We start from the raw sequence: 22,476 nt of genomic DNA, 5'->3' as shown, positions 1-22,476 counted from the left end.
CTTTCTATTTTTCAGTTTGAACTTCAAAGATTTGAAGAATCACCCTTATATCTGTTATTCAAATACTGTATTTTAGGTACTAAAAACAAATAGCAGTGTTACTGTTAATGAAAATAGTGTCTTTTTACCTAGTGCAGCTTTTCTTATTTTAAACATTATAATACGCTAACGAATCTGCCTTTTTAGATTAGTAGTGTTCAACTTAAAGAAAAAAACAACAAAACAAGCAAACTTAGAAAGTACTCTTCAATTGTGAGCTAATAAGAGGCATTGCCAGTACCTGGTAGACATTCAATTGTCTGTTGAATGAAGTTCTTCGACATTTACTGTGTTTGTTTTATGGTTAGAACTTTGCATTTGACCTGAACACTTTCTTCTGTTTTCGCGTAGGCAAACATTTCAGTAATGCAGAGTCCTCTCGTTGGAGTTGTGACAACTACTCCTGGAACAGGTAAGCAATGCCTTCCAATACAGTGACAGTTTTTTACTCTTTGAATGAAGATAGTAAGACCTTTGTTGGTAACTGCCAAAATTTTGTCTTATTTTTCAAACTTGGAGACTTTCTCAAATGTCAGTAACTTTCTTTAGGAAGGAAATATTTGTATATTGGTTCTTTTCTGAACTTACAGATAAGGTTATGATATTCTACTCTGTCTCCTGAATTGTTAAAACTGTAATTAAAAAAAAAAGTTGCAATTGAGAAGAGGAATGCAGACTGAATAATAAAGATGTTTTGAGAGATATTAATGCATAGCTGTAAATATGAATGTCACTGACTACAAATAGCCATTGATTATATCTTGTTTTTCTTTAAGATTAATGGTATTTCTGTCACTGTCAGCATCATCATAAGCACAGCTTTTCCTGCATATTTATGTATTTATATTTATAATCTATCAAATGTTCATTCAGCAAATACTTGGCATACAATCATGTACCAGGCCCTGGGAAACTGGAAAAAAATAGAATCTTTGCCTTTATGGAGCTTACATTTACTTATGAAATTTACATTTATAAGTAAAGTAAATAGTTTGTTAGAAGGTAACATATTTTGTGGAGGAAAACTAAGCAGCAAAGGGAAGTGGGAAATAAGGGCTTATATAACTAAGGTAGCATATTAGTTTTCTTTTGCTGCCGTAACATATTACCATAAACTTAAAAGTGGTTTGAACAATTCAGTGTATTATTTTTACAGTTCTGGAGGTGAGAAATCTGAAATGGGTCTCAATGGGCTAAAATCAAGGCATTGATAGCCCATGTTAATTTATGGAGGCTCTGGGGAAGAATCCGTTTTCTGTCTTTTCCATCTTGTAGAGGCTGGCCACATTTCTTTCTGGTCTTCTTACTCCATCTTTAAAGTCAGCAACATTGTATCTTTCTGATTATTCTGCTTCATGTCAAGTCTTGCTCTTTCTGTGTTAAGGACCCGGGTGATGACTTCCAGCTCTTCTGGATAGCCAGGATAATCTCCCTATTTTAATGTCATCTGATTAGCAATATTAACATCTGCAGTCCTAATTCTCCTTTACCATGTGATGTAAGATTCCTAGGTTTTAGGGATAAGGACATGGACAGCTGGGGTGGGAGGGCGTTATTCTGCTTACTACAAATAGTTATGGAAAACTAACATTTGCTCAAAAATGTTTAGGGAAGGTTTCCTAAACAGAGGAAGAAGCAAGTACAAAGGCACTGAGGTGGGATTGTGTCTGGAGTGTTCAAATACGTGTCAAGAAGTTAGTGTGAACTGGAGTGAGGGAGGGGGTGAATACTAGGAGATGAGGCCAGAGAGGTAATGGGGGTTATTGTATTAATAGCACTTGGTCTTTACCCAGAAAAGGTAGAAAAAAATAGGACGAGACTGCCCCTGTGAGTAAGGGAGTAAGGGACAGGGTGGAAGCAAGGAGATCAGATAGTTGGCTACTACCTTAACCCAGGTCAGAGATGGGGGTGGCTTAGACGGAAAACAGGACAGGAAAGGAGGAAAAGAGAAGCAACAGCAAAAACAGATGAAATGAAAGAAGCACTAGCAAAACAGTAGATTTAAATGAACTGAATGGACAATTATATAAATGAAATGTGCCCAACACTCCTGTTTAAAGGCAAAATGGATGACAAAATAATAGCAAGTGACAAACAGATCTTTTTATCCTCCAAATCTTGATTTCTTCAAGCGGTGTGTGAGCCATCACTGGCAGTGCTCTTGAAAGTGTAGGTTTCTGGCTTGTTCAATGCCATTTCTATCATCTTCCTCAAAGTTCTTCCAGCCTCCACCCACTGCCCTATTCTAACGGCATGTCCACACTTACAGATATTACAGCAGCATTCTACTTGGTACCAGAATCTGTATTTTTAAAGAACTTTTGCTGTAACAAATTATCACAAACTTAATGGCTTAAAACAACACACGTTTATTATCTCATAGTTTCTGTGGTCAGATGTCTCGGGCAGAGCTCGGATGTTAGCAGGGCTCTGTTCTTTTCTGGAAACTGGATGAATCTGCGTCCAGGTCATTGGTCATTCAGTTGCATTCAGTTGGAGGACCGAGGTCTCTGTCGCCAGAGGTGGTTTTCAGTGTCTAGAGGCTGCCCTCACTCTTTGGCTTCTAGTTTTCTTTCTGTCTTCAAAAGCCACAATGGCAGATCAATTCTTTTTATACGCTTTGAGTCTCTCTGACCTCTCGGTTCTCTTGTAGTTCTGATTTGACTTTTCTGCCATCTGCTGCTGTTAAGGGATCATTTGATTCTTTTGATTCACTGCAGTAGTCCACAGTAGTTCTTTATTTTAAGATCAGCTGATAAATAACCTAATTCTATCTGTAAAATCCCTTCACAGCAATACTTGGATCAGAGTTTGGTTGAATTACCAATCAATCAAACTGGGGGACAGAAACCTTGGGGTGATGTCTTTAGATTTCTGACTATCACATATCATGGTGAAAAATCTAGGATGTCACCTCTATTTCAGTTACATACTTGAGGTGAAATGTTCTAGGGGAATTAGTTCAGGTTTTAGCCATCTTAATCTGATCCAACGAATAGGTAGGTGACAGTGCTTTGTTGAGTGATAATACGTTGCTACTTGACTGTTTGCTGTAATAGTGACTGTTTGGCTGAGTCAGTAAGTGATTCCAGAGACTTTGGAAATGGAAGAGCATGTAATTTAAGTAATATGTTATCTTTTAAAGCATTTCTTAGTTCTCTGAAAAGTGTTATAATATTCTTATTGCTGTCAAGTAGAAGAGTACAGAGTTAAAGCTAATTAAACTTTCTTTTGTTAATCTATTTTTTCTAATACTGTAACTTCTATGAGGTTCTTGTAATTTTAGAAACCATATGTGAAAATATAAAAACTGTGATAGGAAAATATCGCTGTCATAAAATTGGCCACTGGGAGCCACTGCTGCTTCTCCTTTAAGTTTAAAGAATTTATGTATAGAAAGTCTTAATGGGACATAAGTGAAAAAGAATGCTTCTTCTTGAAAAAGAATACTTTTGAAAACATGTTGTAGGTATGAGGACTATGATGCGTGGTCGATACTAAACAAGAAGTTGAATAAAAGAGTTGAGAAAATTGAGGGAGAAAATGTAGACTTTTCGTTTTTTAAACTCTTACATTTAATGTTAAATACATGAAAACTTCTATAATTTGTAAATTTCAACTTTTGGAGGTTGACAGCTTTTATAAAGAGACATCACAGAACTTAATGGTATGAATTACTGATTTATGCTGAGGTCTTTGTACCCATGAGTTTAAAGCTCTGGGAGTTGGTGATGGACAGGGAGGCCTGGCGTGCTGCAGTCCGTGAGGTTACAAAAAGTTGGACACGACTGAGCGACTGAACTGAACTGAACTTGTATGTAATAAGGACATTTTGGTTAGTTTTTAATTCTTTAACTGAGGTTAAAAATCTCTTAAAATCTTATTTCTGGTACAGGAAAACCTTGGTCATACAACAAAGTAGGTAATCAAGATTAAAGAATTTCAGAAACTTTTCAATCATTATTGCCTCTGGTAAAGAATATTGAATGTTTGCCCTGTCTTTCCCCATCCTCACTGATTAGGTTTCTTCTGCTATTTAAGTATTCTTCTATTTTTCATCCTATTTTTAATTGCATTTTTTTTCTTGAGAAGTTCTTTCTTTTACTTGTCACCCTTTGCAAGCAGTATAGCATTTACTTGTACTGAGCTAGAGTCCTTATTTGTGTTAGCATACTGTTAACAGGTTAAGTATGATATTTAGATTATAGCCATTTCTGGCTGCTTTTGTTGATGCTAGGAACTCAGAATTCTAATAGTGTTCCCAGAAGAACAGATAAAGGACTGATTTTTCTGTGAGCACCTTTTCCCTGACACTTCTTTTTCTGATCTGGGTTAGCTGTTCCTCGTGTGTACGCCTATAGAACTCTCTCTGCTAGGCTCTTACCTTACTCCATTACTGGGTTATGATCTTTAGGACAGAGATTCCTTCTATATACCTTCATTGTTTACCTATCACAGAGCTGGGTATAAAGGGACGTCAGAAAATGGTTGACTGAATGGATTGATGGATGTAAGTTGTAATGAGTTGAATGGTTGCCTCCAAAATGACATGTTCATATTCTAACTCCTGGAACCCTGAGTACTGCTTTTTGTGGCCAAAACGTATTAAGTTAAGGATCTTGAGAGGGGTATCTCTCAAGGAGGGTGGACAGTTAAGGAGAGAGGAAAAGAGGGGAAGATAATCCTGGTTATTACCTGGATGCAAGTGTGCCCTAAATCCAATCACAAGTGTTCTTAGAGGCACAGAGAAATTTGGCACAGACAGGAGAGATATACAGAGGAGAAGGTGATATGAAGTGAGGCAAACATTGAAGTATTGCAGCATGAAACTAAATAAATTTGGGTGATTAATTTTAAAAAGTTTAATTTTAAAAAGAACTTATAAAACTTGTTGCAATTTAGGGAAATTGATCAATAAAGATAATTTGTTTTGCATTAAAAAAAAAAATGCCGCAGGCAGAAATAGAGTCCCCCAAAGATGTCTGTGTCCTAATACCCAGGAGTTGTGAATATGTTACATTACATGGTAAAGAGAAATTAAGGATGCTATGGAATTAAGATTGCTAATCATCCCATTTTACACAAGAAGATTATGCTGGACTAATAGAATGAACCCAACAAAATCACAAAGGTTCTTAAATGGCAAGAACCTTTGTGTTCTCTAACACAAAAGTCACCAGGGTTTCTGGAAGCTATAGGAGCCAGCAAGCAAGGAATTATTTGATTGCTGCCCTTCAGTAGGTGTTAGACTCTGCTGAAAACTTGTTCTTAGACTTCTGGTTTCCAGAACTGTGGGAGAATAAATTTCTGCTGTTTTAAGCCACTCAGTTTGTGGTAGTTTGTTACAGCAGACAGAGGAAACTGCTATATGTATATAGTGTTTTGAGGCAATGACATCCCAACACTGATGATTGGAATATTTGTGTCCCAACTTGGCGTGGCATAGTTTTTTTTTTAATATATTGAGTAAAATTAGCCTTAATCTAGGTTATATTAGTTTCTTATTGCTGCTGACACAGATTATCACAGATTATAGTGGTTTCAAATAACTCATTTATTATTTTAAAATTCTGGAAGTCAGAAGTCTGGAATAGGTCTCAGTGGGTTAAAGTCAGAGTATTAGTAGGACTCCATTCTTTTGTGGAGGTGCTAGGGGAGAATCTTGTTTTCTTCTCTTTTCCAGCTTTTAGAACTGCCCATGTTTCTTGCCTCATGCATTCTTACCAACTTCAAAGCCTGCAGTGGTTAGTTGAGCCTTTATCTCACATCATTTGTTTCCCCTCGCCATTTAAGGACCTTTGTGATTTCTGTTGGGTTCACTCTATTAGTCCAGCATAATCTTCTTGTGTAAGATGAGATGATTAGTGATTTTAATTCCATAGTATCCTTAATTTCTCTTTACCATGTAATGTAACATATTCACAACTCCTGGGTATTAGGACATAGGCATCTTTGGGGGACCATTTTTCTGCTTGTGGCATTAACTTTTTAAAATTAATGACCAAAATTTATTTAGTTTCATGCCAAAGTAGCCATAGTACCATTGATTGGTCTTTAATTTTAGTGGGATAATATCTTATGTTTTAGTCAAAGTACTAATTGCAAATTGTTTAAAAGTAGCACATAGTACTTAAATGCAGTACTATAATGAAATGCTGCAATCTTCAGCTTTATTCCTCCAGAACTAGCCAGTCCAGATCTTAGAGCTGTTCCTTTTGGAATTTAGCTTCCCTTACCTGAATAAGTTGCTGTATTAGCTATCTGTTGTCACTATGACACATTACCACAAGTTCAGTGACTTAAAACAGTTTGGATTTATTTTCTTGTAATTCCAGAAGTCAGAAGTCCAGAGTCAGTTTCATTGAGCCACAGTCCAGGTGTTGGTAAGACTGATACCTTCTGGAGGCCCTAGAGAGGATCCATTCCCCTGCTTTTTGGTTTTGTATTTTCCAGTTTCTAGTGGTTACCTATATTCTTTGGTTTGTGGTCCCTTCTTTCAACTTAAAAGTGTGCTGTATCACTCCAGTCTTTTTCCATCATCACATCACATCTCTTGTGAGGACACTGGTGGATGTATTGGGAGTCCACCTGAATAATCCTCCATAGTCTTCCCATCTCAGGATCCTTAATCCTAAATGCATAATCTCTTTTGCTATGTAAAGTAACATTCACAGGTTCTGGGGATTAGGATGTAGCCATCCTGGAGGGCCATTACTTAGTCGACTGTATATAATTATATTGCTAATTCTTGATTTTTATTTTTAAAGTTGCTATATTTATCTTAAGGTAATTGAATATAATTATCTCCCTTGCATTATCTGAATATAATTGAAATATATCAAACTTTATTCCTTTGTCAGTGTTTTATATTACTATGATTATATAGGTGCTGTTTAGTGTTGCATCAAGTAGTATAATTTATCCTTCCTGTAACATTTTAATTTTTCTTTAGTTAATAGTTTCTTTTTTCCATTTGTCTAATTTTCTATGTGCCATTTGCTTCCTTTAAGCAACTGTTCTGCTGCTGTGTCTTTTTAAAAATGTTCATGGATTCATTTTTGTTTGTTTTGTTTTTTTTCTCAGCTTCTCTTCTGGCTGTTTCCTATCTTATCTCAGAATTTGCCTTAGCAAGTTTCTAGAGTTGCTCTATTTTTCCTAGTTAACATGTTTTCTTAGTTTATTTTCTCATTTTGGTGAAGGACATATTTGAGTACCTTTCTAGGAAAAGTTAACATGGGAAATAAACTTTAAGACCTTGAGTTTGCAATGCTTTTTCTCTTCCTTATAAGCAGGCTGCTTGTTTGGCCAAGCGTAGAGTTCTAGATTGGAATTTTGGAGGCATCATTCCTTTGTCTTCTGGCTTCCAGAGTTCTGCAGAAGCCATACTCGGTGATGGCTCCTAAGTTGTTGTAGGGGCTTGGTTTCAAAAAATCTAAGGTCTCTGTAGGGTTAGTGTTGTCAGTTTCACAAATCTGCCTTGGTCTGGGACTTTATTTTTCTGGGGAATTGGTGGATCCTTTAAATCAAGACACTTGGCCTCGCTTTTGGCAAACTTCCTTGTATTTGATAATAGCTTTCCCACTGTTTTCTGTGTTCTCTATCTCTCTGGAACTTCTGTTTTGTGAGTGCTGCAGAGATTTCTAAATTTCTACTTTTTCTGTGTTAGAGTGTCTTTTATATCTGTATTCTGCTTTCTGAAAGAAGTCCATAATCTGAATTTCCAGTGCACCTAATAATTTATTTTAATATTTTAATATTCAATGATCTTTTTTGCTGCTCTTCTCTTAAAGTGTTTAAAATGTAGCATCCTCTTGTTTCATGGTTAAAATAACTTACCAGTGAAGTTCACGTTGGACTTTTATTCCTGTTCATATTGTCTGTTTCCTTCTAGATCTTTTTTTTTTTCCTCTCTCTCTCTTTTCTTTTTTTTTTTAATCTTACACCTTTTCTTAGTGAAGGCATATATATTGAATGAGGCACTAAATAGCTACTTGGAGTCTCTGTGTGTGTGTTGACGATGGTAGGAAGGGGGAAATTAGTGGAGAGAGGTTATTCTGTCTCTCTTTGGGCTTTGCTGTAGGAGCACTGGACAGTTAGAGATGTTTCCAACAAAAATGTATCTGATTTCAGCATATATAGGTCCTTTCTCTTAAATTTCCCAAAGAAAAATTCTTTAATATTTGGTATTAATGTCTAAGCTGTTCTGAATGTAGGAAGGGGGAAGTCTTCTTTTCAATATGCAGATTTTCGCTTAGTTATTACATAGTTATTCTCCACTGTGACTGGGACCCACTGAGTCCTGAGCTATTGACGCTTTTTTACCTTGGGGATTAACCCCTTGGTTTTATGGGGGTGGAGTAAGCTGCACAAGATGAGGAAGGGCTTGCCTTTTCATCTCTTATTATATACTCTCTTAAACTAGTTTTCCTTGATTTCAACCAGGAGTCTGTTTCACACCATGTGTGGTCTCCAAAACCTTGGACTTTCCAGAATCATTGTTATTAGTTACCTGGCAAACGCTGGAGATGAATACTGGTATTCAGTTCGTCGTACTGTTTTGGATATTGTTATATTCATCTGGGTACAATGCATTTATCAAACTGCAAGTCTGAGCAGACAGTCCTTGCAGGAAGTTTAGGGGTCCCCAGGGCCACTTTCATTTCATACTTGCTGGCTGCAAATTCAGGCTTTCCCAAGCCTAGTCTAAGGTCTGATAATTCACTGGACAGATTGAGGATTCACTGGACAGATTGAGGATCCACTGAAAGTGCAATGCTTACAGTTAGTTTTATTATGGAAAAGATACAGATTAGAACCTTCTAAAGAAAGAGCTACGTAGGCTGCAGTCTGGGACTGTTCCAAGCAAGAGCTGTGATGTGTTATCCTCTGGCCGTTGACACATGGCACTATGCACAGAGTAGCAAGCAGGGAAGCTCACGGAGCCTCCATGCCTTGAGTTTCCATTGGAGTTTCATCACATAAAAATGATTGCATCATTGATCAAGTGGCTAAACTCAGTCTCCATCCCTTCTTCTGCCCAGAGGTGACCTTTTTAAATAACATGAATGGTCTTTATGGGTGGTCATTATGGCACGACCTATTTCACTAGAAGTCACCTTGTTAGCATGAATTGTCAGGCTCACTTGAGGTTGAGGGGCCTGCCACAAATACCAGAAAACACTCTCCTGGCTGGGGAAATTCCTAGGGTTATAGGGGTTATCTCCCAGGAACCTGGAAAGGCCAAACATCTCTTTGGATTGAAACCAAATTCTTTTTTATACTTTGTGCTGCATTGTTTCATGCTAAGAAGGTAACAGCACTGCCAGGAACCTCTTTTTCTCCGAAGTTTCATATGCCATGTATCTTATTTAAAATTTCCCACTCTTTCTGTCTCTTATTTTCATTTAGGTTAGTGGTCTGTTTTGAAATAATTGAATCTGGTCTTTAATTAAAGACATTTTCATAAAAGGTAATAAGTTCTTTTGCCCTCCACTTCCAGTCTGATCTTAAAGACTGAGTAATGATTTACTAAGGGAGACACAATTTGATGTGGTATGATAGGCATGCTTTTTCATTTTACAAAGCATTGCTTGTAGGTACCAGAAGTCTGATTGAAAGGAAGTAAAATTAGTGGACCAATGAAACAGCAACAAGGTGGGGGGCAATTATGCTAAAGTTATGTACATAGTTTTAGGTTATGTATTAGTGATTTGTTTTTCAGAGTAGTTGGTGGGGCAAAAGTTAGATTGCTTATTTGAGACTTAATTTTGATTTGTTTTATTTTTACAGGTCATAATGGTTGTCTTATTTTGATCCTTCATTTAATTTCTTCCTTGAAGGTTATTACATGATATAGCAAAGCTAAATTGTACCTTCTTAATGGTAATACAGGACATAAAATTTTTGAATTGGCTTTAGATTTTATACTAAAATGCCTTTTACCATCTCTTTTATTGTGTTAAAGGCATGTCTTTGTAGTAAGAACTAAACTAATTTAAGGTTATCTTTTGTGTGCTTCTCCATATTTCCTAGCAGGAAAGTTGATAAGTTAATTAGCTCACTTATTAAAGTAGGGTGTTTCATTTTAAATCAGGCTTATTTTAGAAATATTTTATACCTATTAAATGCCTCTGTGATGATGAAGAAAAGAATAATTGCTAGGAAAAGAAAAGTGGCCAAATGTATTATAGCATCCTGTGCAGTTTAACATTCTTTAAGTTACTTACTTTGTATTGTCTCTCTTCAGCATTAATTTAATATTAAAATTAGGTGCATCTGTAGACTGAACCATGTAATATACTAGAATTCCATGTCCGTCTTGGATATCCTTTTGTTTTCTCTAGAGTTAATAACTGTTCCATACCTTCTTTTGCTTGATTACTGTTGTAAAAATATTTAAATATTTGTTTGTCAAGTTTCTGGTTGCTAAATTGTTTTTAGCCCGATTTCTTGACAACTGAACATAAAAAAATCAGTTTTGAGCATCTTCTCTTATTCAAAATTCTGAATTATATAGATTTCTTAATTAGCCTAGCAGATCTGAGGTGATCTGAAATTACTTATTTTTTTCCATAAGGAAAGGCTATATTAATGTGTTAGATTAATTCTGATTTCTGAACTTGAGTCCAGATGATGTAAGGAAATTCAAGTTGTGTGGAATAAAGAATTAAGAACTTTGAAGTTTGTAAATGATCATATTTTTCCTCTTTAGTTAGAATCACATTGTTACATTGCAGTTTTTACTTTATTGATGCCTTTGACTTTTAATTCTGTTGGGGCTGTAGTTTTGGTTTGATACTGCTTGGAGGCAAGAGAATGGAGATCATTCTAGGAAGTCTTTTATTTTAGATTTGACTCTGAATATATTTGTGCTGTTGATGCAAAATAATAATTGTACCAAGTGCATCATTCATAGTATTGAAGTTATATCTTGTTAAAATAGTTAACTTTTGTGAGTTCTTATCTATCTAAAGTTCCATTTGAATCTTGAAGTAACATACAAGTCTACTGTTACAGGTTAATTTATGATATAATAAACTAGATGGAAACTAACATTACAGAGTTACTGAGCTGTAATTGACAGTCTAGTTTAAATTGTATACTATGTGCTGATTTGTTACACTGATATATTACAAAATGATCCTAGTGTTGCTGACACTTTTCATCATATTACTTAATTACCATTTCTTTCTTTCTTTCTTTTTTTTTGTGGTGAGAAAACTCTACTCTCTTAGCAGCTTTTAAGTATGTAATCTGGTGTTAGTGATAATCAGCATGCTATACTTAAATCCCCAGAGCTTATTCATCTGTACCCTTTGACCGGAACAACTCCCCTTATCCCCTATCCCCAGGTCCCTGGTAACCACTGCGGGGAGTTCTGCTTTTTTACACTCCACATATAAATGAGGTGATACAGTACTGGTCTGACTTCTTTCACTTACCATCTTGAATGTCATGCACTCAAGGTCCATCCATATTGTCACAAATGGCAGGACTTCATTCTTTTAAATGGCTGACTGACATTTCGTTGGACTTATGTAGCACATCTTCTTTATCCATCTATCTACTGATGGACCTTTATTTTGTATCCATATCTTGGCTGTTGTGAATAGTGCTTCAGTGAACGTGGGAGTGTAGATATCTGAGATCCTGCTTTCATTTTCTTGGGCTCTATGCTCAGAAGTGGGATTGCTGGATCATATGTAGCTCTATTTTTAATTGTTTTGAGAACCCTCTATACTGTTTTTATTTATTTATTTATTTATTTTTTATTTTACTTTACCATACTGTATTGGTTTTGCCATACTTGACATGAATCCGCCACGGGTGTACATGAGTTCCCCATCCTGAACCCCCCTCCCACCACCCTCCCCATATCATCTCTCTGGGTCATCCCAGTGCACCAGCCCCAAGCATCCTGTATCCTGTATCAAACCTAGACTGGCTATTTGTTTCTTACATGATAGTATACATGTTTCAAGGCCATTCTCCCAAATCATCCCACCCTCTCCCTCTCCCACAGAGTCCAAAAGTCTGTTCTATACATCTGTGTCTCTTTTGCTGCCTCGCATATAGGGTTATCATTTCCATCTTTCTAAATTCCATGTATATGTGTTAGTATACTGTATTGGTGTTTTTCTTTCTGGTTTACTTCGCTCTGTATAATCGGCTCCAGTTTCATCCACCTCATTAGAACAGATTCAAATGTATTCTTTTTAATGGCTGAGTAATACTCCATTGTGTAAATGTACCACAGCTTTCTTATCCATTCGCCTGCTGATGGATATCTAGGCTGCTTCCATGTCCTGGCTATTATAAACAGTGCTGCGATGAACACTGGGGTACATGTGTCTCTTTCAATTCTGGTTTCCTCAGTGTGTATGCCCAGCAGTGGGATTGCTGGGTCATAAGGCAGTTTAATTTCCAGATTTTTAAGGAATTGCCACAGTGTTTTCCATACATACTGTTTTTCACAGTGTGTGTACCAACTTATATTCCCACCAGCAGTGTGTAAGGATTCCCTTTTCTCCAAATCCTTACCAGCCCTTACCTGTTTTTTTTTTTTTTTTCTTCCTAAATGATAGCCATTGATGAATAGCCCTGAGATATTTCATTCTGGTTTTGATTTGCATTTTCCTAATGATTAGTGATATTGAGCACCTGTCTTTGTACCTGTGTACATTTGTATGTCTTTGGGAAAATGTCTGTTGAGTTCCTCTTTCCATTTTTTAAAAAAAATTGGATTGGTTTTGTTTGTTTTTTGCTGTTGAATTGAGTCCTTAATGTATTTTGAATATTAACTCCTATCTGCATATGTATTCCTTATCACTCTTCTCTGCGTTATGATTTTTTTTTTAAACAGGATTTTGTTTTCTAACATACTGGGTATTTGCTTGTCTCTCTTCCATGAGAATTTAAGCTCTGTTAGAGATTTTTTTCCCTCCCTTTGGTCTAACTTGGTCACTTTTTATATCTTTAATACCTGGAATCATCCTTAGTGTACATTTAAAATCTCTGCTTCCCAGAAATATGTGGTCTCAGTAGGACAGAGCTTCTGAGATAAAATGAACATGTAAAGTGTTTAGCTTGGCATGTTGGACATGAAGCACTCATTAATTGTAGTTGTTGAAGGATAAGAAAAGAAAAAAACAGAATCAGACATTTCAGATAGAAGTATCCTGAATAAGAGAAAACTGCATTCACATCTTAGGGACTAGGGTAGTACTGTTTAGGGGCACACTGGAAAAATAAGGTTGGAAGTATATTGATGCTTTTGAATTGTGGTGTTAGGGAAGACTTTTGAGAGTGCCTTAGACTGCAAGGAGATCCAACCAGTCCATCCTAAGGGATATTGGTCCTGGGTGTTCATTGGAGGACTGATGTTGAAGCTGAAACTGCAGTACTTTGGCCACCTGATGCGAAGAGCTGACTCACTTGAAAAGACCCTGATGCTGGGAAAGATTGAGGGCAGGAAGAGAAGGGGACAACAGAAGATAAGATGGTTGGACGGCATCACCGACTCAATGGACATGGGTTTGGGTGGACTCCTGACGTGCCTCCTTCATGGGGTTGCAAAGAGTCGGACATGACTATGCGACTGAACTGAACTGATATTGTGGAGACTAAGGCATTTGGATTTTGTAGTGTCTAATGAGAAGTAATTGAGTATTTTTAAGGCAGAGGTGCCATAATGTAAGTGGTGGGTTTGGAAGATGAGTCCAACAGAAGTCCTTGAGGTTGATTGGACATCATTCTGGTGTAGGTTTAACTGGAAATTAATGAAACATTTAGAAATTTGTAATAAGAAATGAATTTGCAAAGTCATAAGTTACACTCAAATTTTAATGGTTTCCTCTCATTGTATAGTAGTATATAATTATGATTTGGTTACAGTGTATATTTTGAATTATTTATGGAATTGCCAACTTTTAATATACTTTTCCATTTAGAACTAAAGCTTTCATTTAAAATAAACCAAGATGTTTATATTGGTAACTAACTTACTAAATATACTAATATAGGGCAGAGTATGTTTAGTCCAGCAAACATTGGTCAACCCCGAAAGACAACATTATCTCCTGCCCAGTTGGATCCTTTTTATACTCAAGGAGATTCTCTGACATCTGAAGATCACCTTGATGACACTTGGGTGACTGTGTTCGGGTAAGGTTTCTAGATAATTTACCTTTAAAGCAACAACGTTTTCTAATGAATATTATCAAATATATTTAAAAAAACTAAAATAGTTGCACAGCAGATGCTCATTTATCCACCTAGATTCACCTAAATTCATCTTTTTTATTATTGTTGGTACATTTCAGGGTAAGTTGCAGACATCAATATATATCACCTTGACATTTCGTCTCTTCTTCTCTTGACATTTCTTTCCCTTCTCTGAGGGATCTTCCCAACCCAGGCATCGAACCCAGGTCTCCCGCATTGCAGGCAGGTTCTTTACCAGCTGAGCCACAAGGGAAGCCCTTGACATTTCAGCATGTATATTACTTTTTGATTTTTAATAGTTTTTCCATCATTTTTCTGTTTGCCTTTTCTTAAATTATTTTCTCTTCAGTATATTTGCTGAATATTGGAAGAGGGTTGAACCACTAGACTTAGGAAGCCCCTTCCTTTGTTGGAACTGTGTCTTTGCTTATATTGGACTTTACCAGTTTTGAACTAACAAGTTGAATTGTATTTGTATATGTATGCATACTATGTCACAGGATTGGTACTTACTAACTATAGAATATCGAACATTAATAGAAACTGTGCATGACAGTCCTAGATGCGTTTGAATAGGTTTTTAGATCCAAAAAAGTAAGGCATCTTAGAAATCATATTGCGTCACTCACAGATGAAAAACTGAAGGGGTAGACAGATTAAGTGATTTACTCAGAGACTTATATCTAGTTATCAGTAAAACTTCAGCAAAAACCCAGGTTTTTTATTTTCAGGCTATGATTGTTTATACAATACTACATAAGGTTCGTTTCTGAAAGTGTGATGTCATACTGTTGCTGCACCTTACTTTACTTAGTTTGGGGGTGAAAAATACAAAAACATAAGAGCTTGAAGGAAGAACAGTGCACACAGTATTAGTGTACTTTATTCAATTTATTTAAATTCAGAGGGATGTGTAAGATTATAGTGGAGTTTTCCTTCTCACCTTTTCCCCAACAGTTACAATTTTTTTCCTTGTAAGGTAGTTACTGCCACCTGTTTTTTGTGTCACCTTCCAGAGAGAGTCGTTATTGCTGATTCTATTTAGGTAAAAAGCGGGGTCATATTGCTTTTCCTTGTTCTCCAGAAAGCCCACACTCAGCCCTCTGTCCATAGCCACTGGGCTGACTGCTGCTGCTTTTTTTTTCTGTGTTTGTGTTTAAGTTTTTTTGTATTCTCTCATGACGTGCTTGTCTGTCTGTTTTTGAATGTATCTGTCCACTCAAGTGTGTTTTTCAAGCTTAGTAGTAATGGTGTCACTTTAAAGCTTCTTCAGTAGTTGGATAAATTAATTGAAGTATTATACTTCTGTTAGTTCTTCATTTTTAAGACTTAACCTTTCCCACCCATGTATTTTCTGTTGGTTTTATATTTTAGTAACCCTGCTTATGAGTTTAATTGCAAGAACGGAAACATTTTCTTCTAAGGGATAAAATATCATCTTTTGATGATAGGGAAGTACAGCTAAAAAGTACAGCTAAAATACATTATATATGTTCTTCCTTTGATAATTTGACTTTTTCCTTCTGACTCAGGGTCATCATGAAATAACATTTATTGTTTTAGGGTAATGATTTTTTAAAAAGTTTTAATTGGAGGACGGTTTCTTAACAGTGTTGTGTTTGTTTCTGCCATACAACGGGTAAATCGACCATAAGTATACATATATCCCCTCCCTCTTGAGTAGGGTGATTCTTTGACAGGATATTGGACTGTTTCTCCTCAGAGTGGTCCTAGACCCTTAGATTTATGTTTTATTTCTCAAGTGCCTCCTTCAAGTGCAGACATTATTTCTGTCTCTGGTTTTGATAGTTTTTAGTTCTGCTTTGCAGTCACCCCGACTTTTTTGATGTTTTCATTGAAGTTAGAAACGTTACATCCGGACTTACATAACATAAATTTCCAGGCTTGAATGTAGTCTTTTAGTCACACAGATTTTAATATATGAAGTTTCTTATTTATTTTTGTGACTCACATTTTTTCCTTCAAGTTTCTAATTCAAGCTCCAGATAACTGAAGTTATTGGTTAAGGAAACTCCAGATTTTCAAGTTGAAAATAGCTTTATTGAACTATCAAAGTTATATCTCATTGTTATAGTCAAGGCATTCAGCGCTTTATGAAGAAGAAAGTAAAAATCACTTAGAATTTTCCATACAGAGATAAGGCCATTTAAAATTTTGGTAGCCATCTTTTTAATTGATTGTTTACCATTGATTCTGGTTCTGAGTTTTTGTTTCAGGAACACATTTTTGAATTTTCAGGTGGTGCTCAATGTATATTGATATGACTCTATATAATGTAAAGTTCTTTGCTCTATAATAACCATAGTAGTATATCTCCACCACCACCCCCGCAAGCATATATGCACATACACAAACCCACGTAAAGTAAGTCATATGCAGAACTGTGACTTGAATTTTAGAAATTTCAGGGGTGCAATTTGGAGATGGAAAGAAGCAGCTGAGTCAGAACTAATTTTAACATAATTTGCTTTTGGGTGATGGGCAAATGAATAGATTTAACTAATAATAGAGGAAAGCAGAATGATCAAGGGTCTCTTATTAATGTACTAGACAGCTGGGGGGAGTTTATCTTGAAACGCTTGTAAGTTAATTTGCATCCGTCATTATTGAAGTTGATTGGGCAAGTTTTTTTCCCCAGGTTTCCTCAGGCATCTGCTTCCTATATACTATTACAATTTGCACAGTATGGGAATATCTTAAAACATGTGGTAAGTCTTAATTCTTTTCAATTCAAGATTTAAGCTGAGGAAAGATAACCTGTGAATTTGCCGCTGAATGTCTTAAAAGTTTTTCTTTCTTTTTAAACATTTTCAAAGGATATATCTATTGGAGTCTGACAGGCTAGAAGTTGCATAGTATTTGATAAAAAGAGATAGAGAAGATAAATAAGTGAGAGTTTCAGGCTTCCCCCCTTTTAAAAATAGTTAACAGTCTCTTAAAAAAGATTATGACAAATTTTCCAATTTGAGCTTGTTTTTATTGGGGTAAATGAAAGGATATTTCTGACTTTGAGTTCTTAGAGTTTCTTTAGTTTTACAGAGAGCATTTTTTTTCTTTAAATTACCTTGCACAGTAAATTATAAGTAACAAATTTTTTTTTATTGCTAGAGATTGACTTAATTCCTACAAAAAAATCAGATCGATGTATACAGTTTTAAAAAAATTTCATAGCAAGTGTAGATAAGACCTTTTTGTAAGAAACAGTTACCTTTTGAGAATTACTTTGCTCGTAGAGAATATTTGCCACATATTCTTTATATAAGAGATTTAAGAATTAGAGATACTGAAATTGTTTAAAAAGAATTTTTGTTGAATTCTAGTATACAGCTTTTTATAGGGCATCAGATAAAAAGTAGAAGCAGATTTATTTTTGTATGTTTCTGTTTTCTAATAGAAAATTTGAATTTTGTATACTTTATATTTCAATTTAAGAGAAAACATCATTTTTTGCAGATGTCTAACACAGGAAATTGGATGCATATTCGTTATCAATCTAAACTGCAGGCCCGGAAAGCCTTAAGCAAAGATGGAAGAATTTTTGGAGAATCTATCATGATTGGTGTAAAACCATGTATAGATAAAGTAAGTTATTGCTGATGTAAGGAAAACAGCTTAATTTATATGAAGAACACAGAACTAAGTACTAACATTGGTGGCGTGTCACTTTGCTTCACTGTGCTGCTTTTGCTTACTTTTTAAAAATGTGATGGATGATGTCATAGCACTCTTTTATGATAAGTCAAAGATATTTAGTCGCAATACTCTAGACATAATGTATCCTAACACCTTCACTCTGTAGGTACAGAGGTCAAGAGGTCTTAGGTAACTTACTCAGGGTTGTTAAGGTGAGGCCTACCTTCTAGGTCTTTTAACTTTTAACCCATTCCCTTTTTTGTGCAAAGCAACGTCAGATTCAAGTACTTTAAAGGAGTGGTGCTATTTCAGAATGAACTGTTCCATATGAATGGTAACTGAGGGTTACCTTTTGAAAGACTGAAGCTTTTTTTTAAAAATGTAATATCAAATAAACTTATTTACACGTATATTTTTTAAAACTTCCTAAAAAATGCATTTTTATTTGGCTGTGCCAAGTCTTGGTTGCAGCATGTGGGATCTTGTTGCCTGACCAGAGATTGAACCTGAGTCTTCTGTGTTGGCAGTGCAGCGTGTAGCCACTGAACCACCCTATACTGAAATACAGTTGATTAACAATATTGTGATAATCTCAGGTATACAGCAAAGTGATTCAGTTATACATGTATTCTTTTTCAAATTCTTTCCACATTTAAATTGTTAAATAATATTGAGCAGCGTTCCCTATGTTATATAGTAGGTCCATCCATGTTGATTGTCCATTTAAAATATATTAGTGTGTTCATGTCAGTCCCCGTAACCATCCCTTCTGCCCATCCTTATCCCAGCAACCGTTGATTCTCTAAGTCTGTGAGTATCTTTCTGTTTTCTAAGTTCATTTGTATCTTTTAAAATTCCCTTTATAGGTGATATGTATGATATTTATCTTTCTCTTTGTGACTGACTTAGTATGACAATCTCAAGGGCTGTCTGTGTTGCTGTAGATGGCATTGTTTCATCATTTTTAATGGCTGAGTAATACTCCATTGTATATATATATGTCACATTTCTATCCATTCTTCTGTCAATGGACGTTTAGGTTGCTTCCATGTCTTGGCTGTTGTAAGGTGAAGCTCTTTTATTAGTCATTTCTGTTCTAAAATATTTAAATAATACTAAATGTTTATATGGGGCTTCCCTTGTGGCTCAATTAGTAAAGAGTCTGTCTGCAGTGCAGGAGACCCAGGTTCGATCTCTGGGTCAGGAAGATCCCCCTGGAGAAGGGAAAGGCTACCCACTCTTGTATTCTTGCCTGGAGACTTCCATGGACAGAGGAGCTTGGTGGCTACAGTCCATGGAGTTGCACTGAGTTGGGCGTGACTGAGTGACTCTCACATATATATATACACACAGACATATATTTATATACTTTTAAATAAACTGAGTACACTTTAAACTTTTCTTTGTGGCTTGTAAAATCATGATCATTCTTTAATATATGTGAACTTCTGCCTACCAGGCACTGTTCTTGATACTTATACATTAGTGCATGAATTAGACATGGCTCCTGTTATTATAATCTAGGATTGCTGAGTAGTTGTTTAATTATTACATTGTGCTGTAACAAATCATCGTAGAGGCTAGAGGAAAATTTGGGGTTACTGGGTATAAAATAGCACTGGACTTTGATCCCCTACCCACCTCATTTTCCCCCAAAATTCTCTTGTCTTTCTTACTGATTTTCCATAGTGTTTGTCAGGAGAGTCTTACTCTTGAGAGTTGATAGATATTTGAGGTGAGATTTCTGTTTGAGCATTAGATCTCATGCTAGCTAAGAAGCAGGTATTGTTTTATCAAGTCTAAAATTATTTGAAAGGTGAATTAGATCAAATAAAGTATGCTTCTTTTAATGATGTTTTGTTTGGACGTAATAGTGGATAAGATGTATTATGTTAATAAACAGAAGTTCTTTCTTTCTCCAGAGCGTCATGGAAAACAGTGACAGGTGTGCTTTGTCATCTCCATCTCTTGCCTTCACACCACCAATCAAAACCTTAGGTACACCAACCCAACCTGGAAGTGCTCCTCGGATTTCTACCATGAGACCTCTTGCTACAGCATACAAAGCTTCTACTAGTGACTATCAGGTATTTTAAGGACTGGATGAAAGAACATACTTTAAAGGCTGCAGTGCATAATGTGTTTGTTTAACTTTTTCATTGGGTTGATTTGTATGCAATTAAATGCCATTAAATATTTCCTATTGAAGTTGATTACCTTGATGAAACCGATAAACTTTGTGTTTTTAAATTTTCTATTTTACAAATTACAGTTTTGGCCAGTGGAAATTTATCTTGAATTTTCAAAAAAAAACCTTTGTCATTTTAAAAAACATTTTGAGAGTTGTTATTTTATTTTTTTCTAAGTTATGTTTGCACATATAAAAAGTTTCTTGTGGACATCTCTGGCGTGAGAAAATGTTAAAACTCTATTAGGTGATAACTAAATCTGATGGTATCACAAACGAAGAACCTTAGATTGGAAGTAGTTTTGGTGATCAAAAGAAAACATTGCCCAGCTCCCATTTCAAAACTTACCATTTCAAAAAAGCTTAAAGGAAAAGTTCATTATTTTTATTGAAGAAAACTAGAAATATTATGACTCTCATTCAGTATATAATTGTCTCCTGCTTAATTAGCCAGGGGTTCTAAACTTGTCCAGCTACAGACACAAGTCCTAAGACAGCAAATAGACACTTTAATGGAACAGTTGGACTTCCCTTCAGATTTGGGGATAATTCTAGAACTGGCTTAATTTTTCCTTTCAGTTGTTTCTTTTTTTTTAATCATCATTTTAAAGTCCTTATCTCCTGTAACTTTAGTGTTCGTTCACTTTACTAATTGGGCAGCAGATACACTTTGCTTTGCCAAAGGAGTATAATTTTGCCATTCTTAAAAGCATATGGATCTTCTAACTAAGTCTGTGTTTTAATCTTTAAATAAACAGTTTAGTGCTACAAATCCATTTTAATGTTTGGTACTTTAAAATTAGCTGTAAACTCTAGAATGGACTCTGACACTAAAACCATAACCGTACAATTTTACATATGTGTGTTTTTTTGATAGGTGATTTCTGACAGACAAACACCAAAAAAAGATGAAAGCCTTGTATCCAAAGCAATGGAATACATGTTCGGCTGGTAGTGTAGGAAGAGCTGAGACACCAACTACAAGGAGAAGACTGCCACACTAAAACAGAGTTAGCAGGGTACTGCTGGATTCTTCGGTTAGTTATATAACCACTCTTGACAGTGTCGGATAGCTGTCTCATACTTCCTTTGGAAGCTTTTTTCTTTAAGAATATAGCATACTTGTAGCTCGCACTTTAAAAGATGCTTGAGATACATTTTAAAGAAACAAATCCCTGTATAGAAGAGTTTGGGCTTTCTGTGATAGTGTGTGATTAACTGCAAAAACTCGTTGATTACTGTAAATTATATAATTGAGTTTGTAGTGATCCTTTGTAGTCATCATAAGTTGGTGAGGTGAATTTCATGAAGGGTAACTGTACAGCTGCTTCTAATAAGACACAAAGATTATAATTAACAATTTGAATGAGGGTCTTTTATTAATTTAGATAGTATTTAATATTTTAATTATCCTTGTTTATATTTGTCCTGTCCTGGATGATCCTCTTTCAGCCTTGTAAAGCCAATGCAATCTTTTAAAAAACCTTAAGTTTCTTGATAATAAACTTGTCAATTATATGTATTGAGCAGTTTTTGAGAGTGATTTATTAATTAGTTCAAAAAGTTTGAAGTCTTTGCAGAAATAGAGAAAATATGTCATGAACCTTCATCTGCCTATAATACAGCTTTAATAACCATGTAACCACCACTGCTTTGCCATGCTAGCTTAATCTCTCTTTTGTTTAAAGTATATCTGAGATGTGATTTTTAATACTTGAGGTTATATCAAAGAAAGAATATTGCCATATGTAATTATCATGTCAGTATCTCACCTAAAAGAAGAATAATTTCTTAAGTTCTAATATCTAGTCCTTTAAAAAACTTTTCCAATTGTTTCCAAAATTTGTTTGAATTCTACAGTTGGTTGGTTTGAGTCACTATTGAGACCACGTCTACACAGTGTATTTGGTTTTGTCTTTGGAGCGTGTCTTGAAGTTTAGTTTCTCTGTTCTTCTCCACCCTTCAGTACACCTTGACTTGTTGAAAGTACCATGTGAGTTGCCTCTATAGTATCCCACAGACAGAATTTGATCAGTAGTTTTTTGGTTTTACTTATTCTGTCATTTGTCCCGTATCCTAGAAGTTATATGTAGAGAAGGTTAATTAGATTCTGATATCATTTTTTTGAGCAAGAATACTTGATGGTAGTATGGGATACTTTATGTTAAACCAGGGGACATTTAGTTCTGGTGGTCCCACTTTTAATAATCCTGAGGTTGGTCGCTGGGCACGTGGGCAAAAGCTGGACACTGTCATTGGAAAGGTCCCCATTAACTTTTTATATAGCATTTTTAAAAGCATGCATTAATGATACTTGAATGAGTCAGTTATTAAGGTATGTCAAATGATGCTTTTCTTTCATTCCTATTGCA

The 22,476-nt window shown here is 35.5% G+C and overlaps 1 protein-coding gene across 1 annotated transcript in view; it reads left to right on the top strand.

Annotated features, from left to right (window-relative positions):
• The window catches only part of NUP35 (nucleoporin 35), a 32,792-nt gene extending 11,325 nt beyond the window's left edge, over positions 1-21,467 (top strand). The window contains exons 4-9 of the mRNA XM_052664367.1: positions 391-451; positions 14,061-14,202; positions 16,922-16,991; positions 17,737-17,865; positions 19,839-20,003; positions 20,982-21,467. Of these exons, the coding sequence (XP_052520327.1) occupies positions 391-451; positions 14,061-14,202; positions 16,922-16,991; positions 17,737-17,865; positions 19,839-20,003; positions 20,982-21,059 (645 nt within the window). The 3' untranslated portion in view covers positions 21,060-21,467. The remainder of the gene's footprint in view (positions 1-390; positions 452-14,060; positions 14,203-16,921; positions 16,992-17,736; positions 17,866-19,838; positions 20,004-20,981) is intronic.
• Positions 21,468-22,476: the final 1,009 nt, after the last annotated feature.

The sequence above is a fragment of the Budorcas taxicolor genome, chromosome 2 (assembly GCF_023091745.1).
Source record: "Budorcas taxicolor isolate Tak-1 chromosome 2, Takin1.1, whole genome shotgun sequence".
Classification (NCBI taxonomy): domain Eukaryota; kingdom Metazoa; phylum Chordata; class Mammalia; order Artiodactyla; family Bovidae; genus Budorcas; species Budorcas taxicolor.
The sequence above is the reverse complement of the archived record's forward strand: the minus strand, read 5'-3'. Positions and strand labels throughout refer to the sequence as shown.